The following is a 14,646-nucleotide window of genomic DNA, read 5'->3' on the forward strand; positions in this document are numbered from 1 at the left end:
TTACTTCAAATGGATCTTTAAAGTTCTCCACCCAAGTTCTTAGTGTCCCAGCAAGAATTCTAGACCTTCCCCTGTCCACAAACTAACAAACTTTTATGTTTGATGATGCAAATAGATTTTGACCTAAAAGCCCTATTTTAAGGGTCTCTTTTAATTTTTTTTTAGTTTTTTTTTTTTAAAGATTTTATTTGAGAGAAAGTGTGAACAAGCATGAGTGTGGGGGGTTTGGGTAGAAGGAGAAGCAGACTCCCCACTGAGCCGGGAGCCCCATGCGGGGCTCGATCGTAGGCTCGATCGTAGAACACTGAGATCATGACCTGAGCAAAGGCAGATGCTTAACTGCTTAAGCCACAATGCACCACCCTATTTAAAGTTTTTTAACCAAGAACACTGGGCCCTCTGAAAATGTGGATGTGGCCCGAATCGAACCCCAAGTGGTAAGTCCCAGGGTTAACAAAGGTTAGCCCGCCCTTAATAGGCACTCAGATGTTATTAGTGGTTATGGATATTGGGAGGGACAATTTGGCCATGAATCAAAAACCTTAAAATAGACTCCCTCTTTATTCTAGAATTTGTCGTAAGTAATTATCAAGGTAAATCCTCAAAGGGTTAATCCAAAGATTTACATGACATTGCTTACAATAGTAAAATAATTATATGAAATTTAAGTGCCCAGGAACGGAGGAGTAGTTAAATAATAGGAAAACACGCTGTGTCTGTTGAAGTCCCAGTGTTTAATGACAAGGGACAGTGGTCTTGAAAATCAGGTTAGGAAACAGCATATCTTTCAGGCTTTTAAAAAACAAGTGCATGATACATTAATAGTCTCTGTGCGTAGAAACAGCACAGAGGATAGACTGTAGCCTTAAATGTTACCCACGGCTCCAAGGTTATCTGAGGTCAGTGATTGTTCTGTACCTCTGTGAACTGATTCACGTTCTAATCGGAAAAATTCCAGTGAAGGTTACTTTTAAAATTTATTTCCATGGGGAGCTGGTGTTCGCAGAGTTTCAGTCTTACAAGATAACAAGTTCTGGAGACGTGTTGCCCAGCAGTGTGAATATCCTTAACCCAGTTCAATGCTACACGTAAACACAGATAAGATGATCGATTTTATAGCCCGTGTTTTGTTTGTTTGTTTGTTTTTTAAAGATTTTATTTATTTATTGGACAGAGATCACAAGTGGGCTGAGAGGCAGGCAGAGAGAGGGGGAAGCAGGCTCCCTGCTGAGCAGAGAGCCCGATGCGGGGCTCGATCCCAGGACCCTGAGACCATGACCTGAGCCACCCAGGCGCCCCTATGGCAGGTGTTTAACACCCATAAAAACCTTAAAAAAACCTTTTTTTTTCCATACCATGGAAATTCCGTTGGTGAAGAAAGAATGGGAGGAATACGCAGTTCCCGGGTATTTCATCTAACTAGACGGGGAGTGCGAATGTGCCTGCGGGACAGACCGTAGCCCTGGCTGAGGCTGTCCTTTCTGCTTCGCGCCTGCTCGGTCGCTTACCTGGGTGTGCGTCGTGTGCCTCTGTGCCTTCCGTCAGTTCCAGGCATGAACCGGTACTTCCAGCCCTTCTACCAGCCCAATGAGTGTGGCAAAGCCCTGTGCGTGCGGCCGGACGTGATGGAGCTGGACGAGCTCTACGAGTTCCCGGAGTACTCCCGAGACCCCACCATGTACCTGGCTTTGCGGAACCTCACCCTCGCCCTGTGGTACACTAACTGCAAAGTGAGTGGAGGGAGGCCCCCCCGTGCGCACGGGCCGGGGCTGCTCTGGAAGGAGGGGGGGCTGCTGTATGGTGAGGCGGGGCTTGAGATCAGGGACTCTCTGCCTTCCCACCGTGGACACTGGGTGGATGTTCATCGTGTGGGGGCTGCCCGGTGTCCTGTAGGATGTTTCGTGGTTTCTCTGGCCCCTGCCCCCTAGATACTAGAACATCCCCCGTTGTGACAACCGACGTTGACCCCAGGTATTGCCTCCCGGGCACTGAGTCTCCCCATCCTGGGAACCACCACGTTGAGACCATATGTCCGAATTTTTGACTCTCTAGTGATTGAGTATAAGGTGCAAAGTTTGGTTCAGAGAGTTCCAGCATGAATGCCGAGAGGAAAAAAAATAAAGCATTAAAGAAAGTGTCATAACCCCTTGAGGGCAGGGATTCTTACTGGTGCTTTGCTGTCTGCTGTGACTAAAGATATGTTAGGGGCCTCATACAGCCCCCACCTGGAAAGGGGGGAGACCCTATGAGAGGGGATAGGAGCTTTTGTTATCATTATTATTATTATCTAAACAAAGGCTTTCATGACCCTAGTATTTTTCTGACTTATTAATTTCTCCTGCAATTATTTGAGTGATTGCTGAATGCGGAACATCTGGCAAGGCCGCAAAAGTAATCTTGATTCAGGAAAGATACTCCAGATGGACCGTGCTGTCTCACTGGATTAGAATCCAGCATGAGATGGCCTGATCCAGTTCACGGATCAGTTTCTACGAATTCTGTGAGTGGGTTGGATGAGGCAGAATTGTTCATTTCCTCCCCAGCAGGCTGGAGGTAGGTGCTCAATAAACATTTGCTGAACTGAACAAAATTGTGGTCAGAATTTCCTGTAAATAAGTTGTAAAGATAAACTCTTCAGAAACAGCCTTGGATTCATTTTTCTTCACATTTCTTTTGGTTCGACTTCGAAAATTGATTTATGGTGGTGAAGAACCTTATAGGAAAAAATCCTGAACCTTATCAGCCTGGATCTATTTTAATATTTAATAAAATAGTATGCTTTGTGTTTAATATTCTAGTGGGAAAACATATATTTGCCGTGAAAGAACCAAAGATTTTGAAAAAAAATTTTTTTTAGAATTCATGACTACAAACAAGTGTTTTTTACCTTCTGCACCAACCCAAGCCGATGTTATTTCTTGAACACGGTTGACCCTTGGACAATGTGGGGATTAGTGGCGTTGACACCTTTCACACCCCCGCCAGCCCAGTCAAAAGTCCACATATAACTTTTGGCTCCTTCTAGAACTCAACTACAAATAGCCTGCTGTTGACTTGAAACCTTACCAATAATGTAAACAGTTCATTGGCACATATTTTGTATGTTGTATGTATATTATATACGTATTCTCACAAGCAAGTAAGCTACAGAAAATGTTATTAAGTACCACACTGTGCTTATCGAAAATGTCGACGTGTGAGTGGACCCACACAGTTCAACCCCGCGTTGGTCATGGGTCTACTGTAAGTCCTCTTCCTGTGTGTGGTTCGGTTCTTTCAGAGCTGGGGGGTTGGGGACCAGTAGAGGATGAGCCAGAGTTTGGGACCCCCACTCTTGAGCCTGTTCTAACTTCATGACCGTGGGTCAAGGCTATGTTAATCTTGTATCTTTGAAATGTTCCAAGGCCTTGACGACAGAGGGGTGTGCAGGAAAAGGCAATGGCTGTTTTTTCCTTAACATTCCTAAATCTGTCTCCTCACATCTTATTGGTGATGAGAATCCAGGTTTTTCTGCTGCTGGGATAAGTGACGGCATGGGCTTCTGCTGTGGCTCTTGCTGTGTGGTGTATGGAGTCAGGAACGTATCTGCGACGTGGTCAGCCCCCGGTCCCCGTAGCTGTCCTTGGGGAGGAGAAGATGAGCTGATGGAGTAGAAAGTGCCTTGTCTTCCTTATGTCCGTTTTTCTTCCTTCACCAGGCAGTCCTCCCCACCTGCTTTGATCCTACTATGTCTTAGTGACACAAGAGGGACTTGAGTACCCCAAGAGGGGTTTGGTTTGGTTTGGTTGGTTATTGTGGTAAAAACACAATGTAAAATTTACCATTTTTACCGTTGTAAAAGGTACAGTCTGTGGCATTAAATAGTGTTGTGTAATCATCCCCACATCTTGTTCTAGAACTTTTGGTGACCCCCAGAGGAAACCCCACAGCCAGTAAACAGCAACTCCCCATTCCTCCCTCCCCCCAGCCTCTGGCAAGCACTGATCTACTTTCTGCCTCTCTAGATTTGCCCATGGCGAGTTGTTCCTACAAATGGAATCCTACAGCATGTGATCTCCCGTGAGGAGCTTCTTCAAGCAGAATGCCGTTTGTAGGATTCCTCTGTGTTGTGGCACGGATCAGTACCTCATTTCTTTTTATGGCCAAATAATGGCCCACGTACCTATCTACCCCCATTTGGTTTGTTCATCATCCGTTGATGGACCCTTGGATAGTCCCACCTTTTGGCAATTTGAGTAGCGGGAATAAGAATTTTGTATGAGCTTCCGTTTTCAGTTCTTTTCAGTGGATACCCAGGAGGGGGCCTGCTGGGTCACAGAGGAATTCTGTTCAATTTTCGAGGAGCCCAGAGTTCCGTCTACTTGTCTTAACAGTCTGGTTTTGTTTGCACACACAGGAAGCTCTTACCCCTCAGAAATGTATTCCTCACATCATTGTCCGGGGTCTCGTGCGTATCCGGTGCGTGCAGGAAGTGGAGAGGATCCTTTATTTTATGACGAGGAAAGGTCTCATCAACACGGGAGTTCTCAGCGTCGGCACCGACCAGCATCTTCTTCCTAAAGATTACCACAACGTAGGTGGCTGTTGCTCTCACGGTAACACAACCGCCATCACGATACATGCTAGTCTGCGACAACAGCATTAGTGGGTACTAGTTCATGGTACTCGTGTCAGTCACATGATCACCACAGAAGCTACAGAGTAAGAGTTGTGTAGACTGTGCTCCTCTGGGGAAGAGACTATCAGGCACCGGTGCCCTAGACTGTGGAAAAGAGGAGGGGCTTATTACATGCATCCATATTCTTGAGGAAAGTAATTTTCTATGAACATCCAAGAAATGTAGATGAACTAGTGTGGCTTGGCAGTTAGTACCTTCTTAGAACAAGGAGAACAATATATTGCTTTCATTTCTCTAATTGGGTCCTTTTTAAAAAAATTTTCCTTTTTTTTCCTTTCTTCTTCTTTTTTTTTTTTTTTTTTTAAAGAAATCTGTCATCATTATCGGGGCTGGTCCAGCAGGATTAGCAGCTGCTAGGCAACTGCATAACTTTGGAATTAAGGTAAGAGTTTTGGGGACATGGAGTTGATAACAGATGGTTAACCGTGCCCTTTGGTCCAGAATTTCTAAGATTTAGAAACTGGTTTCTGATTTTGGTGGAGAGTGTGAAATCACTGTATGTCTTTATAATCTTTCTAACTGCTCCTAGGAAGGATACAGCATTTGAAATGGGTTTAATAAAAGAAAGGTGGAGGGAATAGCCATTCTCAGCAGCTTTAGGACAGGGTTTATTTTGGGTTTTTTTTTTAGGATTTTATTTATTTATTTGACAGACAGAGATCATAAGTAGGCAGAGAGGCAGGCAGAGAGAGAGAGGAGGAAGCAGGCTCACTGCTGAGCAGAGAGCCCAATGCAGGTCTCAATCCCAGGACCCTGGGATCATGACCTGAGCCGAAGGCAGAGGCTTTAACCCACTGAGCCACCCAGGCACCCCAGGACAGGGTATTAGACTCCTTTTTTTTTTTTTTTTTAAAGATTTTATTTATTTATTTGTCAGAGAGAGAGGGAGAGAGCGAGCACAGGCGGACAGAATGACAGGCAGAGGCAGAGGGAGAAGCAGGCTCCCCACCGACAAGGAGCCCGATGCAGACTCGATCCCAGGACGCTGGGATCATGACCTGAGCCGAAGGCAGCTGCCTAACCACCTGAGCCACCCAGGCGTCCCAGGGTATTAGACTCCTAATGAGCAAATCAGAAGGGAGTCCGTGCAGAAACTAAAGCAGAAATTCTCCACGAGCTGTTAGTCAACACCACAGATGGCACACTGGGAAAAAGTCCTTGTTTTTGTAATAGTTTGAGATAACAAATAGCAGCTTGGAAATTCACTGTTTCCTGTATAAAATTTTCTGAAACATGCAGTAACTTTTCTCTTGCAAATGAAAGGTATCCTTTTTTGAGTAAGTTCTGTGCCCAGCGTGGAGCTTGAGCCCGTCACTCTATGATCAGCTGTCGTGTGCTTGACTGACTAGCTAGCCAGGTGCCCCTCAAAGGCACACTTGGAGTCTTGGAGTCTTACTTTGGAACATGATCTTTGCTTCTGGAAGCAAGATTGAATTGGTTAATCCATGGTTCAGACAGAATTACGTGACTTCTAAAGGGCTATACGTACTTGAGGTGGTCTACTTCTCCAAGGTAGGATAGTTTTTCACTAGGGTGTGGCCTTCTTCCAGTTGCTCAGAATTAGCCTAAATAGAGACTTACAAAAAAATATCATGCAGTTCAGAATCTCATTTTCATTAGATTCATTCGAATTAACCACACCCCTCAATTTGTGACTTTCTAAGTCTGACACACTTCTTTCTTTAAAAAACTTATTTTTCAAGGACTTTGGTTTTCAGTTAAACCAAACATGAAAATCAGTTTGGTAGAATTGAATTAGTCTTAGCACTTTTCTCTGGCTGAAAGAAATGACAACTTGTTCACAATGTCTTTCTGCTGGAGGAGTTTCAGAGATGAGAAAAGTTTTCAGTAGCTATTTCTAAGAGAAGTTTTCCTCAGTTGAATGGAAGATATAAGCCTTGGGTTACATGATTTTCCTCACAAAGCAGAAGAACCTGAGTTGGATTTATGGGAAGTGTGTTTGCACTTCAAAGTATTTTCTGAATGGTATTAAGCTAGGACGTGTTTGAATTGATCATTTATGTATTCTAGCGTTAGCTATTAGCACCAAGATCTTTTGTTTGTTTTTGTTAGGGAAACTCACAGATGATGTTGCAAGGAAGGTTATTAATATCCAAAGTCTAGGGGGCTGTCTTTAATACAGTACCTTCCTCTTACACTAAAACAAAACCAGACACCGCTGGGTCTATGTTAATCTGTATGAAGTCAGAGAAAAGAGGGTGGGGAAGGTTAGAACCTCAGGTTGTAACCTTCCTTGTTGGAGAGAATGAGGAATAAGAATATTCAGAGGAGCACTCCCCTTCTCTGCTCTTGTTCACCAGGTGATGAGAGACCCCAAAGAGACCAACCGTCCTTCTTCTGTTAGGAAAGAGATTCCCCAGAGTAACCGAGATGGTTGACTTGGGGAACATCCTTGAGCGAGTTGAAAGAGTCCTGTTAGGGATCCAGAAGTGAAACGAAGTAGGAGTCACATTTCCCCTGGGTTACTGCGACCCAAGGAAGCGTGGCGCTCGTTGTCAGAACTGTCCACCACCGGCAGCTCCTCATGCCGTGCAAAATTGGGGGGAGGTAACGTTGTCTGGGTGTGGGGCCAACCTGCTTAGGCCAGGCCCACCAGGTCATACTTGGGTAGTATGATCAACGTACACTTTTATTTTTAACAGTAGTCCTTTCCTAGGGAAGTTAAGGCCTATTTGCAAAGCTGAAGGCATTTTGCAGAGTCGTTTTAAAGGAAAACTCACCTCTTTAGTCTGGTCTCTTATAGTGCTTATTTATTTATTTATTTATTTTTAAAGATTTTATTTATTTATTTGACAGAGATCACAAGTGGGGGTGGGAAGCATGCTCCCCGCTGAGCAGAGAGCCTGATGCGGGGCCCAATCCCAGCACCCTGGGATCACGACGTGAGCCGAAGGCAGACGGTTTAACCCACTGAGCCACCCAGGCACCCCTCTTACAGTGCTTTTTAATTTATGGACTAGTATTAAGTAAAAACTTTCAGAGTACATTTCATGTGCTAATTCATCCAATCTTATCATTATGGCATTGGAGACGAGAGAGATCTCGTTTGAGGGATCTCGCTAGCAGACCACTCACTCCCCTTCTTGCTAAAAACTGGATGGTTTGTTTCAACATCTACATTGGCTTCTGTTCACGCTACCTTCTTTTAAAAGTTTTTTCCCGAGTGATACCATAATTAACCAGATATGGAACTTACATAACTGTGTGTCATTCTGGATTTATAGCACTGCTTTTAATACAGTTTCTTATCCTATTCAGCTTCCCTGATTGCCTGTGTTTTTAGGTAACTGTCTTGGAAGCCAAAGACCGAATTGGAGGCCGAGTATGGGATGATAAATCTTTTAAAGGCGTCACAGTGGGAAGAGGAGCCCAGATTGTCAACGGCTGTATCAACAACCCAGTAGCACTAATGTGTGAACAAGTGGGTTTCTTTAACATTTGTGTTGTAGATAATCAGAAGAAAAATTGGTCTCATTTTTCTTGTGTGTAGTATTAATAATGCTTTTTGATGATACAGAACCACCCCTAAATGATTTCTTGCCCCCTCACCCCACCCCCATGAAAAGTCAACAAAAGTAGTTACAGTTCTTCCTTTCAGAGAAGGTAGAACTGTAGCATGCATAAAAAAAATTTTTTTTGAGATTTTTAATTATATTTGTGTGTTATTTCCAGGCCACTCGATTAGCTCATCTTAAGGTTGCCAGATGGAGCCCATAAAAATACAGAATGCCCAGCTACTTTTGGCTTTTGGATAAACAACAAGTATTGTGTTTAGGATAAGTATGTCCCAAATATTCCATGGGATGTTTTGCATGCAATATTTGGGACATACTTACACTAAAAACAAAAACAAAAACAATAACAAACAGACACCAAAACCCAAACTACTCATTGTTCCTCTGAAAGTCCAATTTTACCTGGGCATCCTGTCTTTTATTGGGCGACTCTCTGTAGTTTCATTGAAGACCCGGTAGGCCCAAGGTTTTTTCCTGAAGTATTACGTATTGACAGTAAATTCAGCATCACCTTCCATGAGTGTCTGTGTGGTTGCGTGCTCATTTACGGGAGAGTCTGCAGTGGGGCTGGAATGTCAGAACAAGGAGAGGCCGGGCTCGGCCGTAGCACAGCATTAATACATGCTGCCCGCAAAGCTGTAGAGTGCATGGCATGGACGCTGCTGCTGTCACTTCACCTTCTCCTGAAATAAGGTCTCGTGGATTTCATGCTCTTTTTCTCACTGCCTCCCTTTGCTGCCACCCCCCAGGAAGCACATTTAGCTTTCTCTTCGAGAACTGCTAGACCATTTTCTCCATGAGAGCTCTGTCTAATTTCAGCTTAGAACCTGTAAGTATTTTTTCCAGGGCAAAATTTCACCTTCTTATTCTCATTATTTTGAAGCTTGGCATCAGCATGCATAAATTTGGAGAGAGATGTGACTTAATTCAGGAAGGTGGACGAATTACGGACCCCACCATTGACAAGCGCATGGATTTTCATTTTAATGCTCTCTTGGATGTTGTCTCTGAGTGGAGGAAGGATAAGACTCAGCTCCAAGATGTTCCTTTAGGAGGTATGGGGGAATGGCGTTCTGAATGTTCCATCGCAGTCCCCTTGTCTCCCTAGCTTGATGAACACTAGCAGCATCCACCTGTGTGCTTGGACGTCTGCCGTCGGAGGAGTCCTGTGAAGGGCACCTGGCAGGCTCAGTCCGTAGAGCTTGCGACTCTTGATCTCGGGGTCACGGGTTCAGGCCCCATGATGGGCGTAGAGCTTGTGTTAAAACACACACACACACACACAGGAGAAGTCCTAGGAGCCTTCCTTCTGGACTGTTATGCTCTGTGGAGAACTTTCTCAAGGACCTGTAGAGGCTTGTGTGCGTGAACACACTCAGATCTTACGTTGCATAAAATAGCTGATGTTTGAAAGATTTACTTAAATGTTTAATTTTCAGCTTCCCAGAGGAGCTTATTTTAAGGAAACGTGGTATAGGCCCCATGTGAGTAGTCCCTCCGTAATGTCCCTTCTAACCAACTGAGCCACCCAGGCGTCCCCGTAATGTCCCTTCTAGATGAAAAGAGTTTTTGTATGTCAGGATTTCTTTTCCCTTTTTGGGGGCAATAGCTTGAGGTTGTTTTGTTTTTTTTTTGTTTGTTTATTTGTTTTTTAGTATGTTTTATTTAAGAATGTAAGAATATGTGTTGCAGTTGGAAAATTTTAATTCAAAATTGTTAGGCTTTGTTACTAATTGGACCAAATATTCTCAGTTGATTGTACTCTTTGGAAAACTTGTCTGTAAGCACTCATTTTCACGAGGGTGCCAGTGGAGATTTGACCATTCTGCTTCTTAAGTTGATGTTCGTTTAGCCTACAGTTCTTATGACCTGTATGTACCACTCATGGGTTTTGGTGGCCTGTTGTGGTTTCTTCAAGTGCGATCATTTGAACTCTGTTCTCAGGATGTTAATTTGCTTCAGGTGTATGTTTCCTTGAAAGGGTTCTTAGTTCTGCGTCCTGGTGTATGCTCCCTCATTGTTTGGGGTCGAGGTCTCAGTAGCAAGCACTGTCCCCTCTCTTTCCCCTTCCCTTCCCCCTCCTGCTTGAGACCCTCCAGTCGCCCTTATTTGTAAATGAGCCTCTACGGAATCTCACACAACATTTTCAGAAATTGGGCGGCACAGGGATCATTTAATCAAACGGAGTTAATGGCCAGACCCAGGGGGACGTTGTTGACTTTTCCGGAGTTGGGGGCCGTTCCTAGGCTGACTTGGTGGATGTGCTCAGAATTTAGTGAGTGTTGTGTGCGTGGGGGGTAATCGCTGGATGGGCGGGGGGGGGGGGGTCCTAAGACCCAAAAGGTCTTACACCCAAAAGGCCACCAGGTAAAAATGTTAACAATATTGCTTTGTCTTGGCCAATTAAAAAAAGTTATCAAGGGAGGGTCTGCGACAACAACTGTGTAAGTTGTGTTTTCTAATTAGTATTATCTGGGAAAGCTCTAATAACGGTGCGTACGTGTCTGCATGAACAAGGTCCCGGTTCTCTCCCGCCTCGTAGTGTCTGCGCAGAGATGCCAGCTCATTAGCACTTTGCTGAAAACATCCAGATAGAAACACTGAGAAGCGAGAGTTAATTTCAGAGAGCATATGTACTAAAGCTTTTAAGTGTAATTTACATAAAATTCACATTAAGGCTTTTCCCAGTCTATTAATACTTAATTTTATATCTTGGTTTTTAGAGATCTTGGTTCCTCCCGAATCTCTACAAAACCTGAAGGAAAATAGAAACCATGTAGCAGGAGGCAGGGTAGGACTGCAAGATGATCATGAAGGTAGCGCAAAGGCCCTGTGGTCGGGGGGCCGAAGCCTAGCACGGACCCAGCGGTGCTGTGACCATCCCCATATTGTGATGTAGCATGAATTTGAATGAGAGGCTGGAGTTGTCAAGTTTTTTTTTTCTTAACTCAGTTTCAGTTCCCTGTCTAGTTGAGCAAGTACACAGACTTTGAGTCTACAGCCTACATGTGGGCTGGTGGTCATCACGGCAAAGGTTACGAAGAAGTGCCATGTGCTAAGATGTTTACAGTTTGTCAGACACGAGCCCCCCCGCATCCCCCCACAAAGGGAATCTAAGAGCCAAGCGATGATACCACAGGGCTGTGTGTCTGTGTAGTTGAACGTTCCGGTTGCGTGGAATGGATGAAGGTGGGGGTTGCTAGTAAGCAGGATTCCCAAGGCGTGTGGTGGCCGGCGGATGCTGGAGTGGAAGGGGGCTGGGCCAGGCCATGGGGGGCAGCCAGTGAGGGGCGAGGTGGCAGCAGTCCTCCCACGGTTGGCATTTACCCGGCAGAGACCCGGCTGCCCCTCAGCAGAGCTTGTGAACGGGCAGGTGGTAGGCGCTGTCTTTAGAAAGGCTGAAAGTGTGCTGGCTTGGTCTGGCTGTGGGTTTGGGGATTTATTACACAGGCAGCAGAAAACCAGTAGTGAAAAGGCATGGAGACAGAAGGCTCAGGGGACGAAAGCCCGCCATGGATTATTCTTGTTTTGGAGAGAATGTAGCAGGTAGTCGACTGTAGGGCTCTGCCTTGAGGTGAGATGTTCTAAGAACTGGACTTGAGGTGGTCGCGGTACCAGAAAGGGAGGAGGAATTTTCTCTGGGGGCACAGGGGGTACCTCCCCCTCCAAACTTGAGCAAAAAAGAAGAAATTGTTCAACGAGGCAGTAACGAAACATGGTTGAAGATGCAGAGCCTACAGACTGTGTTTCCAGTTAAGATAAGCTTTTCCTTCCTGAGCGAAACCAACCTTATCAACATGTCCTGTCCCCCCAACCCCACGCACCCCGGGTTTCCTTGGGAAGGGACCTCGGCCGCTCGGGGGTTTGTGGGGTCGCCGGAGGAACAGAGCGCAGGGTAAAGGATGAGGAAACGGCGTGACCGCTCTTGGCTCTGCTTCGCTCCCTCCCCGTTACAGAAAAGATAGAGGAGATCTACAAAGCGTTCATCACGGAGTCCGGCGTCCAGTTCAGTGAGCTCGAGGAGCAGGTGCTACACTTCCACCTGAGCAACCTGGAGTACGCCTGCGGCAGCAGCCTCCGCCAGGTGTGCGGGCTCGCGGGGCCGGGGCGCGTGTCTGGGTGCGGGGTCCCGGCTGGGGACATGTGCTGCTGCGCGTGCTTCCCCGTGCCGGGTGTTGGCCCTGACCCAGGCTCGGCGCATGTCGGTGCGTGTGTCCGTGGGCCGGCTCTTGGCCCGGAACCCGGGCTGCTCCGGGTAAACAGGAAATACGGGTTCTGCTCTTTGCAAGTTCAAAAACCATGACTTCTGAGCGAAGTCGCCCCACCGTGGTTTAGACCTCGTTTTGTTGTTAGAGCTGGAGAAACCTTTCTTCAGAGAATGTGTCAGGAGGGCCCTGGCGCTGGATCTGCGCGGGGCCCAGAGCCGGGCGTGCTGGCTGCCCTCCTTCCCCTGCAGGCGGCCCTGGGGAGCCCTGCGCGGTCTGAGAGCACTGCTCTCCGGAGACCGAACTAGAGGAGCTTTGCAGGCGTGGTCTGTGAATCTTGCTGAAATAAATTTAAACTTGCCTCACTCCTGTAACGACCAAGGTCTTGATACTCAGATTTTCTTATTTTGAATTGAGGCTCCACAGATGACCCTGGCTTATTTATCCAAATCAGGATATCTCCATTTTCATTTGATTCTTTTTTTTTTAACTCTTTTATTTGTCAGAGAGAGGGAGGGAGGGAGAGGTAGGCAGAGGGAGGAGCAGACTCCCTGGTGAGCAAGGACCCCCCCCCCCCCAACACACACACACCCCACCCCCTGAGATCATGACCTGAGCTGAAGGCAGATGCTTAACCAGCTGAGATACCCTGGCATTCACCATTGCCATCAGAGTAACGTTGCTTTCCAAAATCATGCAGGATTTCAGCCTCTATAGAAATGCCACGTTGGCGACGGTTGGCATGCTTATAGATGGAGTTCTCCAGTTTCATTCATCGAGTTCTGATTTTTCAGCATTGTTGATACACAGTATACCTTGCTGTCAAGGAGCAGGTCCAAATCATGTCTACCTTTTGTTCTAAAATAAGCTTTCCTGGAGTGCTTGGCTGGCTTAGTCGGTGGAAGATGCCAGTCTCGGCCTTGGGGTCATGAGTTCAAGTCCCACATTAGGGGTAGAGTTTACATAATAAATAGATGGATAGACAGACAGACAGACAAAAAAATAAGCTTTCCTGCACATTATCGCTTCCCAGGTGTCTGCTCGCTCCTGGGACCACAACGAATTCTTTGCCCAGTTCGCTGGTGACCACACTCTGCTAATGCCTGGCTACTCCGTAATCATTGAGAAACTGGCAGAAGGCCTAGACATTCGGCTCGAGTCTCCAGTGAGTGTTGACAGCGTTGGACGGGGGGAGCTCTGAATTGACCTTGTGTTTGGAGGGTGGGAAGCATGGGGCGCGTGGATGACACAGGAGACAGGTGCTTGCCGTGACCTCGTTCATTAGGTAGCCCCGCTGTTTGGAAGCAGCCGTGGTGCAGATGCATCTTGGTTACTCATGTGTGCGGGATTCTCATGACCTCCCTGACGCTGTGCATCTGTGTTCATTCGGAAATTTTTCCCTTTGCGTGTTTGTCCCTATGCATTCGCACTGCGCATTGCTCTGATCACAGGGGCTGTAACTTATGTGTATCCTTCACTTTAGATAAGCGATTTTAAAGATTTTCCATAATTCTGACAGTGTTTATAAATTTTAATGACTGGGTGAGAGTTCCCTGAAGTAAGCTGTAAATGTCGTTCAGATCTCTGAATGCCAGAAAGTGATTCTTTGGCGTCTTGGAGATAGAAATTCACACGATATACTTAGAGGATCCTGGATCGTACGGCTCCGTCTCATGGTTTTCATGATTGTTTTTCTCGAGCAGGTACAGAGCATTGACTATTCTGGAGATGAAGTGCAGGTTACCATTATGGATGGGACAGGGTATACAGCACAAAAGGTAGGTGCTAGAATTTCACTAGGTGCTGCTACGGGCCTGGGGGTCTGGGAAAACCGTGTTTTCCACCAAGTAGTTTGCCTTTGGCAATCTGCCTGGAGATGGAGTCCTGAAGACTTACCTGTCTCCACTCAATCCTGTGTGGGTCTGCAGATCTGAGATAATTGATCTAACACCATATGGATTTCATGGTAGGTGGAATTCTGAAAAGTGTTTCTTGTGGTACATGAGTCCTGAGAGTTGAATATAAAAAATCCTTTGGCCAAATAAGTTTGAAAAGTACTGTGTACTGCAGTCTACTTTTTGGGTTAAGTATGAGTATGTTAAAGGCTCTGAGAAGTTGTGTATTACCAAAAAAAAAGTTTATTTTGTTTAATTCTTGGTACTTTCCAAGTTGGCGGTGGTTTTTTTTTTTTTTTTTTTTTTTTTTTTTTGTAGTTTGTTTTGCTATG

The 14,646-nt window shown here is 45.8% G+C and overlaps 1 protein-coding gene across 2 annotated transcripts in view; it reads left to right on the forward strand.

Annotated features, from left to right (window-relative positions):
* KDM1B (lysine demethylase 1B) overlaps positions 1-14,646 on the forward strand; it is a 60,257-nt gene that overhangs the window by 32,867 nt on the left and 12,744 nt on the right. For both annotated transcript variants that reach the window (XM_059399515.1, XM_059399514.1), the window contains exons 9-16: positions 1,546-1,730; positions 4,397-4,573; positions 4,986-5,060; positions 7,983-8,120; positions 9,098-9,269; positions 12,171-12,298; positions 13,453-13,584; positions 14,123-14,197. In XM_059399515.1, coding sequence (XP_059255498.1) covers positions 1,546-1,730; positions 4,397-4,573; positions 4,986-5,060; positions 7,983-8,120; positions 9,098-9,269; positions 12,171-12,298; positions 13,453-13,584; positions 14,123-14,197 — 1,082 coding nt within the window. The remainder of the gene's footprint in view (positions 1-1,545; positions 1,731-4,396; positions 4,574-4,985; positions 5,061-7,982; positions 8,121-9,097; positions 9,270-12,170; positions 12,299-13,452; positions 13,585-14,122; positions 14,198-14,646) is intronic.

Source organism: Mustela nigripes, chromosome 5 (genome assembly GCF_022355385.1).
Source record: "Mustela nigripes isolate SB6536 chromosome 5, MUSNIG.SB6536, whole genome shotgun sequence".
Taxonomy (NCBI): Eukaryota; Metazoa; Chordata; class Mammalia; order Carnivora; family Mustelidae; genus Mustela; species Mustela nigripes.